Source organism: Phytophthora infestans, genomic scaffold (genome assembly GCF_000142945.1).
Source record: "Phytophthora infestans T30-4 supercont1.45 genomic scaffold, whole genome shotgun sequence".
In the NCBI taxonomy this organism is placed as follows: Eukaryota; Oomycota; class Peronosporomycetes; order Peronosporales; family Peronosporaceae; genus Phytophthora; species Phytophthora infestans.
Window position 1 is genome coordinate 405,576 of NW_003303714.1, and position 22,526 is coordinate 428,101.

A 22,526-nucleotide genomic window follows, 5' to 3' on the forward strand; every position below is an offset into this window, starting at 1 on the left:
ACACGTATAAAAGTCGATGCTATGTTACCTCAGTCGGGCGAAATAACGAGTGCCTTTGACAATATTAGGACTCCTAATTTAGGAGCGGCTACTTTTATGCTCTCTCTATTAGGCTTAGGAAGATACTGCAGCCGGTGTAAAAAGTACTTTCAAGTCAAAACCGTACAAACGGCGGAACTGCGTGAGGGGTTTCGCTTAAAAAATACTTGAAGAAGAGATCTTGAAGCGACCGGTAAGGGCCATAGCTCATTACGCACATGAACGGATATTTGCGCAACAAGTGCTCGTCGGAGCAGCAGCTGCTGAACGAGCTGGCAAAGCTACTGGGAACCAAGGATGTCGCATCGCGAAAGATGGCGGACGTGCTGCGTGCGCTTACCTTCTTCTATACATCGGCAGGACGAGGCGCGCGTATCCCTCTGTCGCTGCTCAGCGGCTTGTGCACTCTGTTACCACAGCTAAAAGACAAGAAGGAGATCACACTGCTTAAGGATGAGCACCAACGCATCGCCCGCGTTGCACTCTGCCTCCTGACTCGGCTAATCGATCAGTTCGAGATTCAGAAAGAGATGACAACGAGGCCCACGGACGCGCAGAAGATAAACCAGAATCAAAGTGTAGATGCGGCGGAGCAAGTGCTGGCCAACTTTCTGTTGACACTGGAGACGGCCGTGACGACGCCGTCGGGGCTGCTGCTACCACGCCAGCGATCTACGTTGCGCGTGTACGCACAGCTCTGTCGGGTCTTTCAGAAGAGAGAACATCTGGTGAGTTACACTGCGGCACTGCTGCAGCAATCACCAGTACTTGCATATGCTGGAAATTCTGCAGATGCTAAGGGGAAACGGCTACCCCCTCCAGTGCCTGCGCAGTTTGGTGCTGTGGCAGGAGCTTGCCATGCTGTACGCTTCCATACGGAACCAGAAGAACAAGCATGTGTGGCGAACAAGCTAGCGCAGCTTGCATTTATGATACCGGCGGGCCCAGCGTCTCGCCATGCTGCGAAGACGCTGTTGTCGCTTTTGATGTCACCAGTACTGAGCGAAGACCGACCGTCAAGCGCAGTAACCGTGGCCAAAGCGATCGAGTTATTTCTGCTGGAGGCTCGACCTCGTTCGTTGCTCGGTGGAGACTCTATGACTTCTGTATACCTGCTGCGTCTGTGCGGTCAAATGTTCCGGCTGCCAGCTCACCAATTACAGCAACAGAACAGCACCGCACCGAACGACTCCGGACTCTTCAATATCATTTCAACACTGGGACAAACATTGTCCGAAACAGCTTCAGAGCAGTCGCATGATCAGAACCCTGCCCTACAAGGCTTCCTTATTTCGAACGCGCTTTCAGCACAGCTTGAAGAGTATCTTATGGATGTTATTCAAACAGCAATAGCCGATGATACCACCACAAAAGCAGGCGTGGCCCCCGCAGTTATTTTGGTCGCCGTGGAGGAGGCTTTGAGAGGAACTTCGCCGAAGGATAGCTTTCGAAAACAACCTAATTGGGGTTCGAAGTGCATTTTTGAGGTAGTAGCGACCGCATTGCTACCCCTGCTTCCAGCTACTCTCGACCCATCGGGACTACTACGCAGTACTGTTACGCTGCATCGAGTGTGCCGCGCTGTGCAGTTTGTAGCAGAGCACATAGACGCTGGCGTACTTCGCTTGGGTCCCGTAGAAGGGCAGAAGATGGAGATTCCGACCTATCTGAGCCAGCTTACGCTACGCATTCACTCGCTGACTGAACATAGCAATGCATTTGTTGCTTGTGAAGCTCTTCGTGCCTTTGTTTGGTTACTTCCTCGTTATAGCAGTGCTGAGCTAATTGGAGACAGTGGAGGCCACTGGACAAGTATCTTTTGGCAGCTTGAAACACTTCCGTTTGGTCATATTCAACCAGAGCGCCGCGCTGCGATCGCCTGGACACTATTCCGTCGCTGTGTGACCACGTTAAAATCGTATGGATATCAAGTCGAGAAACCACTTCTGTTAGGGTGTCTTCGAGTTGTTCTGGCGTGGTTTCGAGTGCGACCTTGTGTGTGGCACGCTGCTTTACTGACTGCAATTTGGCACACTGCTTTGCCTGAATGTGCTCCCGCATCCTTAGGCGAAGTCGTTTTTTCATCTATCAATGAGGTTCTTGACTACCAGTGCGCACCTACTAGCACTGGCGCTTCAGACAGTCTTGTCGTCAAGCAATGTACATTGCAGTTCCTCAGTAACCGCAAAGGATGTCTAAAGCATGCTGTTCAGTCTGGAGAATGGAGTCATGCGCTGATACTGCGCCTCGCGAAGCAGGCGCTTCTGGAGACCGCTGCATCGCAGCGTATGAGTATCCGAGCTCTAGCCCAGATTCGTGATGAGGCACATGCACAGGGACAAAACCCAATTGCTCAACACGCAAACGCGGTTTTGTCTTTCGCGGAAAAGACACCACGACAAGCACGACAACAGGGAGTTACGTCTGGTGATGGATTCCATAACCAGCTCTTTACTCTTCGTGAAGACCCGTTCTCGGGTGGTACAGCTCAAGATGTGCTGGATGATCCCTTTTCGGATTTCAGGGTATCCGATGAAACCATAGCACCGACGAACGTTGCTACAACTGCAAACGAGAAGACAGAGGACCCGTTTGGCGATCATATCGGAAGTGCAGCATCTGGCGTTTTTAGTTGGAATGATACTACAAGTGAGCGTGGAGCTGCTGCTACAGTTTTGCCTTCTCTTAGCGATTCCAAGACATATATAGATCGTTCTACCGGCGACAGCACGTGGTCCATCCCAACAACATTCAACGAATTAAACGTTGATACATTCCGAGATCAATCACCTTCACCTTTCTCTGCCTGGGAATACAAAAGTATCAATCAAGCCCCACCCACGCAGAGTCCGACTCAAGGCCCATTTTTCGGTGCCTTTACGGCCTCAGAAACAATAAGAGAAACTTCGTTTGGTGGCTGGGGGGAGGGTGGCATCCGCGAACCACAGCAACAAGGATTCACCCCAAGCGAGGACTTTAGCGGCAGTTTTGATGCAGCAATCAGCGCACCAAGGACGACGCCAACCGAATCGGAAAGCGTTTCAGATGAACAGATTGAGCAAGGTGACCCTGCGGATGCTCCGATGGTCCACACGGACCCAGCTTCCACCGCTAGTGCAGATGCCATTGCGTTCACTGAAATGGTATTGGACGCTGAGGACGAGACTGCCAACTTCTCGACCCCGCACAAGACTACAGAAACTTCGTTCGGTGGCTGGGGGGAGGGTGGCACCAGCGAACCACAGCAACAAGGATTCACCCCAAGCGAGGACTTTAGCGGCAGTTTTGATGCAGCAATCAGCGCACCAAGGACGACGCCAACCGAATCGGAAAGCGTTTCAGATGAACAGATTGAGCAAGGTGACCCTGCGGATGCTCCGATGGTCCACCCGGACCCAGCTTCCACCGCTAGTGCAGATGCCATTGCGTTCACTGAAATGGTATTGGACGCTGAGGACGAGACTGCCAACTTCTCGACCCCGCACAAGACTACAGAAACTTCGTTCGGTGGTTGGGGGGAGGGTGGCACCAGCGAACCACAGCAACAAGGATTCACCCCAAGCGAGGACTTAAGCGGCAGTTTTGGTGCAGCAATCAGCGCACCAAGGACGACGCCAACCGAATCGGAAAGCGTTTCAGATGAACAGATTGAGCAAGGTGACCCTGCGGATGCTCCGATGGTCCACCCGGACCCAGCTTCCACCGCTAGTGCAGATGCCATTGCGTTCACTGAAATGGTATTGGACGCTGAGGACGAGACTGCCAACTTCTCGACCCCGCACAAGACTACAGAAACATCGTTCGGTGGCTGGGGGGAGGGTGGCACCAGCGAACCACAGCAACAAGGATTCACCCCAAGCGAGGACTTTAGCGGCAGTTTTGATGCAGCAATCAGCGCACCAAGGACGACGCCAACCGAATCGGAAAGCGTTTCAGATGAACAGATTGAACAAGGTGACCCTGCGGATGCTCCGATGGTCCACACAGACCCAGCTTCCACCGCTAGTGCAGATGCCATTGCGTTCACTGAAATGGTATTGGACGCTGAGGACGAGACTGCCAACTTCTCGACCCCGCACAAGACTACAGAAACTTCGTTCGGTGGCTGGGGGGAGGGTGGCACCAGCGAACCACAGCAACAAGGATTCACCCCAAGCGAGGACTTTAGCGGCAGTTTTGATGCAGCAATCAGCGCACCAAGGACGACGCCAACCGAATCGGAAAGCGTTTCAGATGAACAGATTGAGCAAGGTGACCCTGCGGATGCTCCGATGGTCCACACAGACCCAGCTTCCACCGCTAGTGCAGATGCCATTGCGTTCACTGAAATGGTATTGGACGCTGAGGACGAGACTGCCAACTTCTCGACCCCGCACAAGACTACAGAAACATCGTTCGGTGGCTGGGGGGAGGGTGGCACCAGCGAACCACAGCAACAAGGATTCACCCCAAGCGAGGACTTTAGCGGCAGTTTTGATGCAGCAATCAGCGCACCAAGGACGACGCCAACCGAATCGGAAAGCGTTTCAGATGAACAGATTGAACAAGGTGACCCTGCGGATGCTCCGATGGTCCACACGGACCCAGCTTCCACCGCTAGTGCAGATGCCATTGCGTTCACTGAAATGGTATTGGACGCTGAGGACGAGACTGCCAACTTCTCGACCCCGCACAAGACTACAGAAACTTCGTTCGGTGGCTGGGGGGAGGGTGGCACCAGCGAACCACAGCAACAAGGATTCACCCCAAGCGAGGACTTTAGCGGCAGTTTTGATGCAGCAATCAGCGCACCAAGGACGACGCCAACCGAATCGGAAAGCGTTTCAGATGAACAGATTGAGCAAGGTGACCCTGCGGATGCTCCGATGGTCCACCCGGACCCAGCTTCCACCGCTAGTGCAGATGCCATTGCGTTCACTGAAATGGTATTGGACGCTGAGGACGAGACTGCCAACTTCTCGACCCCGCACAAGACTACAGAAACATCGTTCGGTGGCTGGGGGGAGGGTGGCACCAGCGAACCACAGCAACAAGGATTCACCCCAAGCGAGGACTTTAGCGGCAGTTTTGATGCAGCAATCAGCGCACCAAGGACGACGCCAACCGAATCGGAAAGCGTTTCAGATGAACAGATTGAACAAGGTGACCCTGCGGATGCTCCGATGGTCCACACGGACCCAGCTTCCACCGCTAGTGCAGATGCCATTGCGTTCACTGAAATGGTATTGGACGCTGAGGACGAGACTGCCAACTTCTCGACCCCGCACAAGACTACAGAAACTTCGTTCGGTGGCTGGGGGGAGGGTGGCACCAGCGAACCACAGCAACAAGGATCCCCCCAAGCGAGGACTTTAGCGGCATATTTTGATGCAGCAATCAGCGCACCAAGGACGACGCCAACCGAATCGGAAAGCGTTTCAGATGAACAGATTGAGCAAGGTGACCCTGCGGATGCTCCGATGGTCCACACGGACCCAGCTTCCACCGCAGATGCCATTGCGTTCACTGAAATGGTATTGGACGCTGAGGACGAGACTGCCAACTTCTCGACCCCGCACAAGACTACAGAAACTTCGTTCGGTGGCTGGGGGGAGGGTGGCACCAGCGAACCACAGCAACAAGGATTCACCCCAAGCGAGGACTTTAGCGGCAGTTTTGATGCAGCAATCAGCGCACCAAGGACGACGCCAACCGAATCGGAAAGCGTTTCAGATGAACAGATTGAACAAGGTGACCCTGCGGATGCTCCGATGGTCCACACAGACCCAGCTTCCACCGCTAGTGCAGATGCCATTGCGTTCACTGAAATGGTATTGGACGCTGAGGACGAGACTGCCAACTTCTCGACCCCGCACAAGACTACAGAAACTTCGTTCGGTGGCTGGGGGGAGGGTGGCACCAGCGAACCACAGCAACAAGGATTCACCCCAAGCGAGGACTTTAGCGGCAGTTTTGATGCAGTAATCAGCGCACCAAGGACGACGCCAACCGAATCGGAAAGCGTTTCAGATGAACAGATTGAGCAAGGTGACCCTGCGGATGCTCCGATGGTCCACCCGGACCCAGCTTCCACCGCTAGTGCAGATGCCATTGCGTTCACTGAAATGGTATTGGACGCTGAGGACGAGACTGCCAACTTCTCGACCCCGCACAAGACTACAGAAACTTCGTTCGGTGGCTGGGGGGAGGGTGGCACCAGCGAACCACAGCAACAAGGATTTACCCCAAGCGAGGACTTTAGCGGCAGTTTTGATGCAGCAATCAGCGCACCAAGGACGACGCCAACCGAATCGGAAAGCGTTTCAGATGAAAAGATTGAACAAGGTGACCCTGCGGATGCTCCGATGGTCCACACGGACCCAGCTTCCACCGCTAGTGCAGATGCCATTGCGCTCACTGAAATGGTATTGGACGCTGAGGACGAGACTGCCACCTTCTCGACCCCGCACAAGACTACAGAAACTTCGTTCGGTGGCTGGGGGGAGGGTGGCACCAGCGAACCACAGCAACAAGGATTCACCCCAAGCGAGGACTTTAGCGGCAGTTTTGATGCAGTAATCAGCGCACCAAGGACGACGCCAACCGAATCGGAAAGCGTTTCAGATGAACAGATTGAACAATGCCACGAGTCTTCAACTGGGGCTGGCGTCGCGCTGAATTACTCCGGTAGCGCTCAGGCTAGTCAGATTTCAGTCACCTGTGAGAATTTTTCAGTTGCCTACAACGAATCGAACACCGCCATGACGTCGAGAGATGAAATTGACGCAGATCTCGAATTTAATGACATTTCCGGCGGAACTGATGTAATTGCTCAAGACGCTAGTTATACACCAGTCGAGCTCGAAAACAACGATGTCACCGCCGATGATCTCGAGTTCAAGGACATTTTCGGCGAAGCTGGTGCTGTTGGCCATAATTCTCTTCGTTTGACCGGATCGGCTTCTACAGCTACTAAGAATGGAGCACAAGACAAGGATACCAGTACTGGTGTCAACCAGAACGCAGCTTCGGGGATTGAACTGCGTTCAGTGACACCTGCTTCAGACTTGTTTTAGGCTCAATATACTTTTCATGTAGCCATATGTGGTACACATATTTCACATGCTTGTTTAGATCGGTCATTGGTAAGTAGACGTTCTTCGCGGCGTAAAGCAACAGAGACACGTGTGATGGGTGGTAGCGGATGCACTTGTGGTCTTCTGCCTTGCATTTGTGTAGGTGACGTTGCTGATGCTGTAGACTTGTTGGAGGAAACTGACGGAGGTCAAAATTCTGGGGCCATGACAGCGAAAGCGAAGCTGCGCCAGCTATTCGCGGCCAACGCCACATCGCAGTGTATGAGCTGCATGATGATGCCGTGTATTTGCCCCACCGAAGATGACACCACAATGTTAGGCGAAGACGAAACTACAAGCGTGGAGGTTGCGAGCCCGCCGATCTCGTACCAAGATCGAGATATTGTTGACGAAGAGACCGATGAGTATGGGCGCGTACTCCTAGGTTCGATTGCCAGTGATAAGCAAGAGACGAGCGAAGGGTGTGTGTGGATTGCAAAAGAGATCAAACCCTTGCTGAAGCCGCACCAAGTGGAAGGCGTGCAGTTCCTACACTCGCACGTGGCTGCTGGCCGTGGGTGCATCTTGGCAGACTACATGGGGCTTGGCAAGACGCTGCAAGTTATCACTGTTATCTATTCCTACATAGCTGACGAGATCGACGCTCGTAAGCGACGCAGCATTGACGCCACGTCGCTTGGTGGCAATACGAACAAAGCAGGCCTGAAGGAAGCAGGAGAACCTGACAAAAACCACGAGGATGAGGAACCACCGGTGACGGTGCTGGTGCTGTGTCCGGCTATTTGTTTACCTAACTGGGATTCCGAGTTTCAAAAATGGCTGGGTACCGACGCGCGTGCGCGCTGTCCTGTGCTAACGCTGGATTCTTCCACAACAAAAGGTACTACTGCGGGTCGATTGCGACTACTACAACGATGGAAGAGTTCGGGTGGTGTTTTGCTAATGGGCTACGAAATGTTTCGTGGATTGTTGAACCCTACGACGACGCCGATGAGCTGCGCTACAGAGCGCGATACATCTATCCGAGTGTGCTCGCGAATGGCTTCAGCCACTATGGAAATCACCAGTACTTCAGCGCATGAGACGGCCAAAGTGCAGCGCACAGCACGTGAGTTTCGCCAGCTACTGTGTGCTCCAGGAGCTGATCTTGTTGTCATGGATGAAGGTCACCGGATGAAAGACCCAAGTTCATTACTGTGCCAGAGTGTGGCTCAGATTCAAAGCCCTCGACGTTTAGTCCTCACTGGCTACCCGGTGCAGAATTCACTATCCGAGTACTGGTGCATGGTCAATTTTGCGCGGGAGGGTTTTCTAGGTAGCTACGACGAGTTCCGAGCGAAATACGAGCGACCCATTTTAGAGGGAAATGTGGCTCGTTCCCAAGAATTGATTCAGCGGCTTCAGAGTGTCGTGTTGCGTCGAGGCAAGGCGCTGTTGCGATCCCAGCTTCCACCTAAGATAGAGTGGATCGTGTATTGCAAGCTTTCGCCACTACAGCACCGTTTATATTGTGATTTTCTCGAGTTTTATGGTGATGGTGGTGCAACCACGGCTGACCTATTGACAGCGTATGCTGCACTGCTGCAGGTGATGAACCACCCGGATATTATTTACTCAAAGCTCTGTCCTTCCCAGGGTGATGGGTCCGCGTTGCTACTAGAAGACGACGAATGCACTGACGCTCTGGACGATTCGAGCGGCTGGGCTTGGGAGAGTGAAGAGCGTTTACAGGAAAAGCGACAGATTGCTGCTGCTCAGAGGCGTAGGAAGCGCCAGAAACTCACGGACACGCAAAAGTCTTACGAGTGGGCGCGCTCTGTGATCTTCGGCAACGACAGAGAAGTTGTTGTGCCTTCAGTGCAGCCTATGGCAAGTGCGTATCACACACAAGTGCTCGAAAACAGTGGTAAGATGGCGGTGCTTTTGCGTATCGTGGAAGAAAGTTTCGCTTGCGGTGATAAAGTGGTCATCTTCTCCCAGAGCGTTCCGACCTTGAAGGTCATCTCCAATTTCCTGCGTGCAAGTGCCTTCAGTCCATCGCGTGTTGCTGACGATGCTGCAAATGAACGGAAGCGCTTAAAGAACAGCGGTCCTGCAAGCAAACCGAAGCGTCGTCGAGTAGCCCCGCGCCCGAATCGTGACCCAGCAGGAATCCTACGCAAGCGGCGAAACCAGGCTGGAGCTAAATCATCCCGTGCTCGCAAAACCGGCACCGTCGCTGCGGTGTCAAACGTGACATCCAATGAATGGTTTTTGCAGATCGACGGCAGCACACATGGCTCCAAACGTATGGAATACATTCAGGTATGTCGCATGACAGTTCTTGTGCGCCTCCGGTTGTGATTGCCTTAACTGACTAGCCGTTGTTGTGTCTTTTGTGCAGCGCTTCACTTCGCCTGATTCTCCAGTGAAGCTGCTTTTAGTGTCTACACGTGCTGGTGCAGAGGGCATCAACCTCCACGCAGCGAACCGCCTGGTGCTCTTCGACGTTAGCTGGAATCCCTCCAACGATCACCAGGTAAGCAACAGAGTTACCGTTGTTAGTTGCTGTAATGACGTGGAACTAACTTGCAGTTTGCTGCCTTGCTTCAGTCAATGTGCCGCTCGCATCGCATCGGCCAAGCCAAAACTGTGCACGTGTATCGACTTGTGAGCACGGGCACGATGGAGCGTAGGATTTACGAGCAACAGATGAAGAAGGTTGATCTGTCCACTTCGGTGGTGGATAGCCATGAGCGCGTGGGCCCGAAGGAGCACGCAGTAGATGTTTCGAGTATGCCAGCAGCGGCAAAGGAAGAGGGAACGAGTCTGGTGCCATATAGTGGGTTCCTCCAGCCTCCCACTGAGACCGACAAAGAGCTCGTGGTGGACGAGGGCATCGCTGAAGACGACGGCGTCTTGGCTTCGTGCGTCAAGCAGCTAGGCCGCTGGATCGTGGGCGTTGATCGCGTTCACGTGCCTGTGGAGGACGAGAAACAGGATGTCGCTTAGATCGAAGCTCACAAAAATACAGAAGCTCCATGATTCTCGCAATGTGTTTTCAATGTGTTTTTACCATGATTGACCATGTTTGTGATTAAAAATATTTTACAGTTTATAATTACTGATTTGTCAACCACACAAGTTTGTGCCACGCGTCGCAAGAACCCGCAGGTCCGAGTCCTCTCCATTGTGGGGCATCTCCGACCACTGGACCGCTACGAGGTAGGTGTAACGCCACCAAATAAGTTGTAACCGCCACCAAAATAAAGGGAGAATGCACACGAATGGTGGACAGCTATCACTCACAAAATAAAAGTGGAGTATCCACGCATATAGGAAGCAGTAACACTTAGCACAAAGCGAATAAACACTCCATGTCAGTGCTTTTGTTCGAATCATTAGCATAGGTGAAGTGATTCGAGCACTAAGTTGTAGCGATCATATTGTAGTTGCAGCAACAACAAGTCGCTGTCAACGACGCCTCACTTTCCCTTGCAGCGTGCCATGGCACTACATTTCGGCTGGAATCCGAGCAGAGACCACACTCTACGAGGTTGTGGCTGGGATGGTGGAGTCCACGTGCCCCTTAACCATTAAGCTATCTTTGCAGTGTCATTCTCCAACTTGAGCCCAAGAGCTCCAGCACCACACTCCGTCCAGAGTAGCGGCACCCAAGACCGACCACCAACGCAGCTCCAAGAGAAGCACAAGTACGTTCATTGATGTTATAAAATGAGCGTTTCTAGCATGTTGATTCTGCGTTCATCTACCATGTTTGCTGGTGCAGTGCAATGAGCTCGACATGAAGAAGGGCTGATTGGGTCGCGCTCGTAGTCAAAGTACTGGCACTTAGTCGTCGCCATCATCTCCGTCTGGATCGTACTTGCCAACTACTTCGTTGTCGAGGGTGCCAAGGCCATGGACGTGCACAGTATGCACGCATTGGCCATCCACGCCCACAGCCTGGATCATGCAGCTCATTGGTCACGGCGTCTTCGATCGTCGCAAACCGGCACTCTTCGACAGCCTGGACCAGGCTCTGATCACCGCTCCGATGTTCATGTAGCTCGAGATGTTGTTCCCACTCGGTTACCGTCCGGAACGCTACACGCCCGTGATGAAGCAGGTCTGGATCAGAGCAAAACCTTCCAGGCTACAAAGACGCTGTTGTTGAGGCAACAAGACAGTGACTTTTGTGGCCTCATCAAAAAGAAAAATGTATTGTTTTCGATATTTGTATGCGAATTTTCTCGTTAGGAGGCTACGACGATCTCTGCCATCTCTGTGAGACTCTTGGCAATACCCTCCGCCCCACTGGCGAGACAGTTGAGAAGTAAGAGCTCCTCCATCGACACCTTCTCGTAGCGACGTTCTTCCAGCAGCCATTCCACGTACGCAGTCTTCATCTGCGCCGCAATATCGCTACTGAAGGAATCCTCCACATTTAGAACGTCGTGCTCGCGACACATGGCAGGAGCCGATGACGCAGCCGACGAGACTCTCTTGTTCTTCTCAACGGACGAAGCTTGGGACGAGTTGCGTTAGCTCTCACGTGACGGCATCGCGGCTCGACAATTGTTGACATTCGCTTCCTGCACATCCAAAGGTGGAAGTTTGGACTGAATCTTGTCGCCAGAGTCCACGTCGACGACCTTCGACTCGTCGTTCTCGCTCGAATCTCCCGCGTCGTCCTCGTTCTCATTGATAGCTGCCAGCACATGCTCCGGTCTGGCTACCAGAGCCGAGGCCTTGGGTCTACATTGCGTGTACACCTCCACCTCGAGCTTGAGGCCGTTCTCCAGCGCCTCGACGAACTCTTCGAGCGACACCAAGCCGCTGTTATCTTTGTCCACTACACGCATGAATTCCTCGACGTATTTGTGGATCTCGCCTTGCTTAACCGCGCCAGACTGGGCGAAGATGGTCTCCAGCATGTCTACCACTTCGTCCGCGTCGATCTCGCCGCTACAGTCCTTGTCTGCCAAGCGGAAGGCCTATTTCATCGGCATGAAGATTGCGGTCTGGTCCGGCTCCGAGTACAGCAATGCATCGCTAAAGAGCATCTCTCCAACGTCTTGAGCCTATCGGTCACTACAGTCTGGAATTGGCTCTGCCACTTTGCACTTGTGCTCGTTGCAGGGAACCCGAAGATGCAATACTTAAATTAATACATCGATGTGAGCTGAGAAAATTAAAAATTCAATTATTTGCAAAACTTCGCAAGTCACGATTGTAGTTCAGAAACATTATCATCTCGAGCCTGGCTGGAGACATTCGCTTCCGTAGATCAGACAGCACCAGCTTAGCGAGAGAGAAGAAGCGCTCACACTCGTTAGACGTTGGCGGGATGTACGCGACGTCGACGTAGTGCGCAATTGCGTTTCTTGAACGCCGCTCTCACAATAGAACGCTCTTCGGCGGCTCTTGAAGACGACCGTTCGAGATCAGGCGACCTAAATTCAGCGCAGGCTAATTTTTCTGCGACGTTCAGCGCGTCCCCACGCTGTAACTTGACTAGACCTTACTCTAAATTGGGGTTGTTCCCGTTGTTGACAGCCATAAATTAATAATTAAATTAAAAATTAGGATTAATTTTTACGCATATTATTTTTTCGGGTTCCCTGGCTCGTTGCTGTCAAGTGAAGCCTCAGTGTCTGGAATGTCGACACTATTAAGCTGAACTCGGTCGTGTTCGACGCGGAAATTGAACCACCGCACCAGCTTAAATAGTAGCGTGTTGTTGTTCAGTAGTCGACGTGAACACTCAAGAACTTTTTCACATTTCAGAGTCGAGAACGCAGGTCTCCACATGAGCGGTTCGGCTTGAGCCTCCGCCACTAAGGACGCTTGTTGCGCATGTTTAGCAGGGATCTTGGCCTGCTCCATCTAAAAGATCATCGTTCTCATTCTCCATGTTGTTTGTCTCCACGTAATTTTAAATGAGCGACAGTTCGACGAGCGTGTATATCTATCTATTTCTGTATCTTCAACACTTCAATACTTTGGCAGTGATCGTGCTATTGTGGTGGTCGTATATTTTAAGGTGGTGGTGGTGACCCGTTTGCTGTGTGTGTGGTCCCGTCCACATTTTGGGTGGATCTACACTTTTTTAAAATAGCAGTACACATAATTTAAAGTGGCAATAACCCGGACTCGACCGCTACCGGTAGCGTGCGCTCCTCCCTTAGTGCAACTACAGATACTAGGTTACATGGTGTTGACACCACATGGGTACGAGTGGTGTGTGATCGAACCACTACCGTCTTACCCCGCATATAAGGCATATGTGTTCTAAATAAATTCGGGATTCGCTCGACATCTAGCTTAAACCTCAATTTGACCACCTATCTAATTAGAACACATGTGTAAAACACAAGGCTGTACCAACCAATGAATATTCTTGAGAGCTCCCAACCAACCACTCTTCTGAACAAACTACCGTCTTACCCCGCATATAAGGCATATGTGTTCTAAATAAAATACGGGATTCGCTCGACATCTAGCTTAAACCTCAATTTGACCACCTACATGTACTTAATTAGAACACATGTGGCTGAAACCTACTTAAAACACAAGGCTGTACCAACCAATGAATATTCTTTGAGAGCTCCCAACCAACCACCCTTTTGAACAAACTTGTCGGTGCTGCTGTACTTGGCTTTAGCTCTCTTATTTTATAATTTACACAGCCATGAGTGCTGAGCGACGTAGCTATAGGTACGTACTGCTGAAAAGGACAACAAGCTGGTGTCCAAATTCTCGTAAACGGTTGAAAATCCTCTGAAAACGCTGTGCTTGGTTTGCTCCGGATCATATTTCGCAGTGAAAGTAGGTGGATACATAATATAATACACGTGATTACATCATGTAATCACATGTAATTTACATGTAATGCATTTGTGCAAGCGATTCTTATAAAAAAACAATAGTAGAATTCATAATATTAACAAGCAAAACCTCCGTATACAACGAAGCCACAACAGGAAGAAAAGACCCGCTACCAATCACAACATCATGTGAACTGCACGCAGGCGGGTTTGAGCCCTACCCGATCGCGTAGGAGGGTCAAACCTCAACGACCAAGCCAGATTCCAGGACCCACAAACTTGCTTCTTCAAAGTCAAACAATTTGTTCGTTGTACAACACATAGGCTTTCTAGACGAATATAGCACACCAGCAGTGTTGTATTCATTTACAGCACATATGCCTTATATGCGGGGTAAGACGGTAGGCCGAAGCTCTACCATTGAGCTATAAGAGGCTGCTCGGGAAAAAGTGGTTTTTATTTGTAGTGGCTTTCAATTCAACTATGGATTGATCTGATTGGTCGGACACGATTCTTTGCAGATTTGCAGCAAAATACCCTGAAGAAGGTGTTTTGTTGTCAAGACCACCGGTTTTGGCTGGCCCACCACCATCAACCCGTCACTGGAGCACCGTGAGCTCCTGGTCGCGGTATCTACAGCCGCAGCTACTGCTGCGCAAGCTACTGCCACGGCCCAACGAGCACCCCCAGAAAATATTCTAACGCTCCACAACATCGACTTTGACGTGGTGCTCGCTCAAGGCGAGTATGACGCTTGGTTTCGTCGTCATCTTCGCTGCAGCTAAGCGTCATTTCGAGCCATCTTCTTCATTCTTCGTGGCGTTCTACAAGGTCACACTGTCGACGCATACAACAAACTACACGGATTCGAAAAGAAAGTCGCTAGCTGCTACATTTTCTGGCAACTGGAAAGGGCTATAGAGGCACTGGGCTCGCGCTGGGCGTGTCACACTCTTGGGCAGGTGAAGTGATTGGTCTTTTATGCAAGGAGATTCGGAAGGCGCGCAAGACCTTCATACACCTCCCCCGCACTGCAGCTCAATGGAAAGATGTTGAGCGTGGTTTCCGCGCGATGATAGGGTTTCCAGGCGTCATCCGTGCGGCTGACGGCTCTCTCTTTGCGATTAATAGGCCTGCCGACTACGAAGGATTCTACTGTAGGAAATTCTATCCTGCTCTCAACATCCAAGCAGTAGCTGACCACAGGTGCCTCTTTATGAACATTGATATCCGGCCAGGCTCATGGTCTGATCAAAAGATTTGGAACGCGAATCGTCTCGGAAAGACACTAGACAAGGTGATTCCGCCAGGTACACACATGATTGCGGACACAGGATACGCAATTCGGCCTTAGCTTATGACGCCATACCCCGAGACATTTGATGGTGCCTATCGAGACACCAAGACACGCAGATTTAATTTTTCTCATTCCAGTACTCGAATGGTGGCGGAGCGCGCTTTCGGGGTGGCAAAGGAACGCTTCCGTGTATTGGAGATGTGCATTGACGTTGGCGATGTGGGTAGAGGTGTCAGGCTCATCCGTGCTGAGCAGAGACACGCTTCCCATGCCAGCTAAGTCGCCCCATTACTCAGTCATCACGTCCATGTGCTTGGGCTCACGAGGTGCAATTTCCAGTATCTGCTGCAGCTCGGCGAGTCGCCGTCCAGCGCGTCTTTATGTCCCGCATCTAGACAAGAGCAAGAATACACGTTAGCGAGCACAACAATGGCATCTAGCTGTACTTAGCATACCTTAGCTCAGCACTGCGTCGTCGTCGTGAACACCTTCAAAATGTTGACCCATAGCTGACTCGCTACTAGCGACCAGTCTTCGTTGACTTGCTTGGAGGTCTTTGCACCTTCAAACCGCGCGGCCGTCGTCAAGTACCTGAGCTCGAAGAGCACACCCACGTCTTCATCATTCCAGGACGCAGCCACCGAATCAACGTCTTGATTTTGTGGCCGCCCTCGACCACGAGTAGTTCGGGCGCTTGGTGGCGATGCCATGGCAGTGGCGCTGGTGTCGCTTTCACTGGGGATAATACGATTGTGACTGAGGAAATGACTGGTTTTGATTGAAAGTGTAGCGGTTTTGGAACACACAGGGGCACGAAGTACCCGGTGAATTAACAAACTCTCAGTACATAAGTTGGAGAGTTAACAAGGTCTCTCAGTACGTTGGCGGAAAGCCACACCTTATGCATTTGATTAGATTTAACTATGCTAGATAGTTAAACAGATACGTTTACCCCTAGGCAGCTTGGCCGCAGTAATAGTAAGTAAAACACTTCTGGTTTTGAAGCATAAAAGTTAAGGTATTAACTTTAAGCCCTGGTCTTGGGCTGTAAGTGTCCTTTGGATAAGGAGCTTAATATTAGTGACTCTTTAAGTCGAACGTCTTCCTCTGACGCTATAGCTACGGCAGCCCCGCAGAACTTGGTAGCACTTGTAGTCCATTCCGCTCCTGAGTCGGTTGACGATATCCTCTGCGAGGATGGAACACCCCGTGTTCGCGAATTTGCCCCCGGCGCAGCAGGACGCGCTTACTAAGCTTATGTCCTTGCTTGGCCCGGAGGGCGTGGCTCATCTTGCATCACAAGGTCCAGAGGCGGTCACCGCCAGGCTGGAATCGTTCTCCCGCTACGAGAACGCGCTCTTGGAGCATGTCCAAGAGAAGATGAGCGCCACAACGGCGGCGGCGTCGATGACACGTGAAGAGTCTATGAGACTGAAACCGCTCATGGTGAGCGTCAAAACCTTCGAGGGGAAGGATGGAGAGAATCTCCTTCTCTGGACCCGTGAGGTCGAGATGGCCATGGGATCGGCCCTGCTCCAGTCTGAGCATCCGCGCGTGGCGCTGGCTATCTCCAGGCTTGGAGGTCGCGCTCGCGAATGGGCACTAACGTGCGGCACGTCTGTTGATGCTGCATTTCCCACTTGGGATCAGCTGAAGCAACAGCTTTCGCGCGAGTTTGCGCCGCTTAATCAGGCGTACCGTATCCGGTCGAGGTTCCTTGCTACCCCCCCAGGGTAAGAAGGCGTTATTAGACTATGTCCAAGAGTTGTGAACTCTTATCGCCAGAATGGCGGCGGACCCTCTTCCGGAACTGGTCAGCGTGACCCTGTTCATGGAGGGACTTCATGTGAGCGCAGTTCGAACGAAAGTGTTCCGTGCACACCCTAACTCTTTCGAAGAGGCGGTGGATGTGGCATTAAATACCGAGCACAACCTCAGATCGGCTCGACCTGGTTGTAGTGGAAGGGCTCGAGCGGTCCAGAGCCGATGGACCTCAGCTATGCTGAAGATGAAGAAGCGGAGCTTCTTGCTGCGGAGCAGCGTGACGGCATCCGCCGATGCTGTGTGTGCGATAGCACTAAGCACTTGAGGGTCTATTTTCCTCTGCGCAAGAAGCACGTGGGTCCGGCGAGCCAACCCCCCGGGTCATCGCCGGGAAACGGCAACTCCCAGTAGGCGCGAGGCGGCCTACTGGGGAAGAACTGAGTTCTGTTGTGCCTCGAGGAGGTAGAGGGCAACGGGGCTCAGCCCCGATGGGAGCTGAGCTCTCTTACGAGAAGAGTGTGTGCAATCCGGGCTTGCTGGTCGTGCAAGCGAACGTGAAGGGCTTTGCAAAGCCATGGAGAATCTTGATTGACTCGGGAGCCTCGGGCAACTACGCCCGTCGCTCCACTCTGGAAGGGAGTCAGCTGTATGCTGAAGCACTGGAAGTGCCAACGAGAGATACGATCTCTGTCCGTCTCGCGACGGGGACACTGGTAACTGTGTCGAAGGTCTCTGTCGACCTTGGAGTGAAGTTTAAGAGCTTCGATAGCGTGGAACGCTGTTTGGTCTTAGACCTGGATGCGAGGTGTGACCTCATCCTTGGCATTGTATGACTGGAACGCCATGAGCCATGGATCGGCTGGAAGTCGAAAATGCTGGGTGCGTCGCATTCTGCTCCTAGTGGAGCTTTGGTGAGTCATGAACCCACCTCTGCTAGGAAGCAGAAGCGCTTTTGGAGCGAGCACGAGGCCGAGGCGGCCGAAGTGCTGGACATTGGTATGTTCGAAATTGTTAGCAACGAGGTTGCTGTTTGCCCTGAGGGCGTACGTGGTGCGGCACGTTATCCGCTGAGCGGTGCAGGTCAGGTCAATAACCAACTGCTGGGTCCTAGTGAGGACGAGCGGGGAGTGGCGCGTAATTCACTGAGTGGTACGAATCTGGTCGATGACCTACCGCTGCCTGGCCCGAGGGTCGCTGTCGACTGCGAGTCGAGGCATCATGGGCGTGGGCCAGAAGACGCAGGTGAAGTGACACCTAGTTCACTGTGTGAATGTCAAGAACCTCTTGGCTTTCAGCCGATTGGCCTGCGAGACACTGTATCCTCTTCGAGGAGTGATGGTGCTGCTGCACCCGGTGGTGGTGATGTCACCACACCGCCCTCATCCGGCCGGGCTCGGTCGCGGAGGGAGAGGAGAAGAAGACGCAGGGCGTCTGTGACGTCTTCGACGTCGGCCGATGTGTCCAACGTGACGAGCGGTGACGCTCCACGTAATTACTGTGAACAGCTGTATACACTCGTGAACGGAGCGACGGGGGAGGTAGAAGGCGACATCAGCCTTGACACTCTGCCCGCGGCAGAAGATCTGCTAGAGCTGGACGAAATGTCCATTGCCGAGTTTGGCGAAGCCTTAAAGGCAGGCGAGCTAGCCGAGGTGGTCCTGCTGGGACCTGAGAAGGAGTTGGACTCCTCATCCGTCGTGGACGACGCGGTCCTAGAGGACACCAAGAAGGCGCTGAGCGCAAGAAGTGGATCGGCGATCCTCAAAGATCCTTCTACCCGGTGGTGAAGGAGTACGGAGACGTTGTCTCGAAAGACCCACCGACGGGCCTGCCTCCAGATCGAGGCGTGTGTCATGCGATTGACCTGGTTCCTGGAACCAAATACTGTGTAACAAGGCAATGACCTTTGCCGAGAGAGCAGTGTGACGCCATTGACGCATTCTTCCGTGCGAAGCACGAGGCAGGGATGGTGCGTGAGAGTAAGTCTCCGCACTCGACACCCACGTTCTGTGTCAGAAAGCCGAACGGCAAGTGGCGCATTGTTCATGCTTTTAACAAGCTAAATGCGGCCACTATCCCGGCGCAAACGCCGATTCCTCGCAAGGATGTTCTGCAGAACAACATGGTAGGCTGTACATTGTACAGTGCGCTCGACTTGGTCGATGGTTACTACCAATTGCTCATGAGAGCGAGTGACATTCCGCTAACAGCGGTGAGTACTCCGAGCGGTATGCTCTGGGAGTGGCTGGTCATGCCCCAGGGGCTGTCGAACGCACCAGCAACGTTCAATCGTCTTGTGACGCAGCTGTTTAGGCCCCACCGGGCGTACGCTCAGACGTACTTTGACGATATATTCGTCCAATAGTCGTACCGAGCACGGAAAGTCAGACGTGGATAACCACATTGACCACTTGCAAGCGGTGCTCGAGTGCATGCGCGCTAATAAGTTGTATGCCAGCTTGGACAAGTGCGTCTTTGGCGCGGAGGAGATACCTTTCCTCGGGTGCTTCATTGGGAAGCGTGGCTTACGGCAGAATCTGCCAAAGTCAAGGCCATCGTGGACTGGCCGGTTCCCAAGAACCAAAAAGACTGCTAGGCTTAGCCAATTACTTGCACAAGTACAGCGCGAACTACGCGGAGATGGCTCGGCCATTATCAGATCTCCTTAAGAAGGACGCACCATGGTGCTGGAACGTCGAGCACGACGGAGCCTTTGAGGCTGTGAAGGAGAGCATCTTCCAGGCTCCGATCCTTGCGCTACCGGACCCGGATAGTCCGTTTAGCGTCGTCTGTGACGCCTCCGATTTTGCAATCGGTTTGCTTTACTACAAGCAGATGCCGAAGGGCGTGAACGCGTGATTGCGGTTGAGTCCGCCAGCTCAAAGCTGCAGAGAAGAACTATCCAGTTCATGACAAAGAGCTACTTGCAATGAAGTATGCTCTAGTCAAATTCAGGGTACACCTGCTAGGCTCAAGCCTTTTGTGATCTTTACTGATAATGCGTCGCTACGCACTGCTACACAGTCGCCTCATCTCTGTCAGAGAATGACAAGATGGCTTTCCTTCTTTGCCGAGTATAACTTCGAGGTGAAGTACAAGCCGGGCGGCTTAATGTAGTGGCCGATGCGCTCTCGCGCAGGCCGGACTACGAGTTAGCTCATGTCACGACAGTGACGTCGTCAGTGCCTGACTTGTTATGCGGAGCGTATGCAAAAGACGACATGTGCGTAGCGCTGCTACGGGCTCTTGGGAGCGAAGAGTTTAAAGATTCTGACAAGGAATTGTCTGGGCGCTTACGCGCGAGGCTGCATCGATACTCGCTCGATGGCGGCCTGCTGTACTACAGCACCGACTCTGAGGATAACCCTCGTGTAGTCGCTCCTCATGATGAGGATCTATAGTATCGAAACCTCTATGAGGTTCATGATACGCCCGTGGGCGGGCACTTAGGTCGGGAGAAGACCTATGGCTCGGTGAGCTCGATGTACGGGTGGCCCAAGATGTATAAGTGGGTCGGCACCTATGTACGCACGTGTGAGGCGTGTCAACGGGCAAAGCCGCGCCGAGCACGGCAGCGCCATTGGCGAGTTTGCCTGTCCCCAAGGGATGTTGGCAGTCCATGCGTATGGACTTTGGGTTTGACCTTCCCAAGGACAAGGCAGGAAACACGGGTATTGTGGTCTTTGTAGACCGATTGAGTAAGAGGGCTCATCTAGCGGCGGTGCCGGACACCATAGATGGTGAAGGTACAGCTTTGCTGTTTTTAGACCGAGTCTTTCGCCAACATGGCTTGCCTGAGGCAACCGTCTCGGATAGAGACCCGCGCTTCACCGCGAAGTTCTGGACGTCCCTCTTCAGCGTGCTCGACACTCGTTTGGACATGTCCACAGCGGACCATCCGCAGACCGATGGTCAAACCGAACGCGTGAATCGCGTTGTGGAGGATATCCTCCGAAGCGTATGCGCCGAGGCGCCAAAACGCTGGAGCCAGATGCTCCCACTCGTTGAGCTCGCATTAAATAATGCAGTGCACGCCTCGACAGGCTACACTCCGTTCTATATGAACGGCTTGGCTTACTCTCACGTCCCACTGACGCCGCCACGCAGTGGCTCAGGGCTTGATAGGGGAGGGATAGCCGAGCGGCTAGCTGATGTCAGCCCTGTTGCGGCTCGCAAGCAAGTCGATGACTTTGTCTCTTCGAGACTGAGCGTAATGCGTCAAGTACGCGACGCTATGGCTGAAAGCCAAGACACGCAGAAGGAACATGCAGATGCCAAGAGCAGACGCAATGTTGAGAGGTTTGAGGTCGGTGACCAAGTTTTATTAAACGCTAAAAACCTACCTACTCATGCAGTGTCTGCAGTCTTCAAGAGAAGCTGAGACCTCGGTTCATAGGACCGTTCAAGGTCGTGGCCAGGAAGGGCCTAGCGTATACGCTCAACCTTCCGAAGAAGATGCGCACGCATCTGGTCTTCTATGTTGGCTTGCTTAAGCAGGTGAGCGCGGAGGCGTTAGCGCCAACGGTGGCTGGACCACGGACAGCTGTAGGGCAGCAGATGGTAGAGCCACGGGAGGCTGAACGACAGCAAGTGGTGGACCCACAGATGGCTGATCAACAGCATGTGGAAGAGCCACAGGTCGCGGAGCGAAGTGCTCGAGCTGCAGGATCAAGGCAAGCTGAACGTTTAGCCGAGTGCCTGGACGCTCAAGGTCCGAGACCTGATTGTGAGTCAACAGTGGTGGCTCTAACCTATCCACAAGGTGAATCATCGCTTCGAGATCGACCGATGGGCGGTGAACGAACGTTCGCGTCGTGGACGCCGGCGTCGTATGGACGCAGACGCCGTTCCGGCAAGTGCTGACTCTCCCCGCGAGAGCCCAGCTGAGGCAAGGCCTCCTCCCGCTCTGCTCGATGAGCATGGTGAGCTCCACTTTCACGTGGAGCGCCTTGTGGCGCGGCGTAGACGCCAGGGCCGTACCCAGTACTTCGTGAAGTGGAGAGGTTACCCTCACTCACAGAACTCATGGGAGTTTGAGGTTATCCTCCGGCAAGATTGCCCTGACGTCGTTGACGCTTACGACCGGGCACATCATGTGCCGAAGCGCCACCATGGCGTGCGACAGCGTCGCCAGGCGCTGGGTGCCTCCCACTAGAGTGGGAAGCGATCAGGACATTAGTTGAGCTCAGGCTCTGACCAGTGGCTACAGCAGCCAGCTCGTACGTATGAGCGGTGCTCGCAGCGGGAGCAGGAGGTGAAGAGTTCTCGTGGTGTTAGGGACATGGTCCCGAAGGAAGCAGGTGCTTCGTGTTGTGCTGAACAAGGTTCAGGCACAAGCGTCTCTGTAGACGCATAGTTGTTTTGAAACAACTTGATCGATGAGCATGATTCAAATGTGGATGCGCTGTAACAGCGAAAGTGGTGTCCCGGACGGGGATCGAACAACTGGCCCGTGGCTTGACAGGCCGGAGCTCTACCATTGAGCTATAAGGGCGATGCCCGTACGTCAGTCGGAGAACGGACTACTCGGTATGAGAGGGC

At 52.9% G+C, this 22,526-nt stretch overlaps 2 protein-coding genes across 2 annotated transcripts; both read left to right on the forward strand.

Annotated features, from left to right (window-relative positions):
* Positions 1 to 257: 257 nt before the first annotated feature.
* On the forward strand, positions 258 to 2,331 carry PITG_16298 (uncharacterized protein; the record flags this gene model as incomplete). The annotated part of the gene is made up of 3 exons (XM_002897318.1): positions 258 to 1,167; positions 1,288 to 2,251; positions 2,298 to 2,331. 3 exons carry the CDS (start codon positions 258 to 260, stop codon positions 2,329 to 2,331), a joined length of 1,908 nt encoding a protein of 635 aa, XP_002897364.1.
* Positions 2,332 to 7,162: 4,831 nt separating this feature from the next.
* Positions 7,163 to 10,106, forward strand: PITG_16299 (uncharacterized protein; the record flags this gene model as incomplete). Its single annotated transcript, XM_002897319.1, has 5 exons — positions 7,163 to 7,253; positions 7,327 to 7,995; positions 8,683 to 9,419; positions 9,499 to 9,633; positions 9,708 to 10,106. The coding sequence occupies 4 exons, from the start codon at positions 7,428 to 7,430 to the stop codon at positions 10,104 to 10,106; spliced, it is 1,839 nt and encodes a 612-aa protein (XP_002897365.1).
* Positions 10,107 to 22,526: the final 12,420 nt, after the last annotated feature.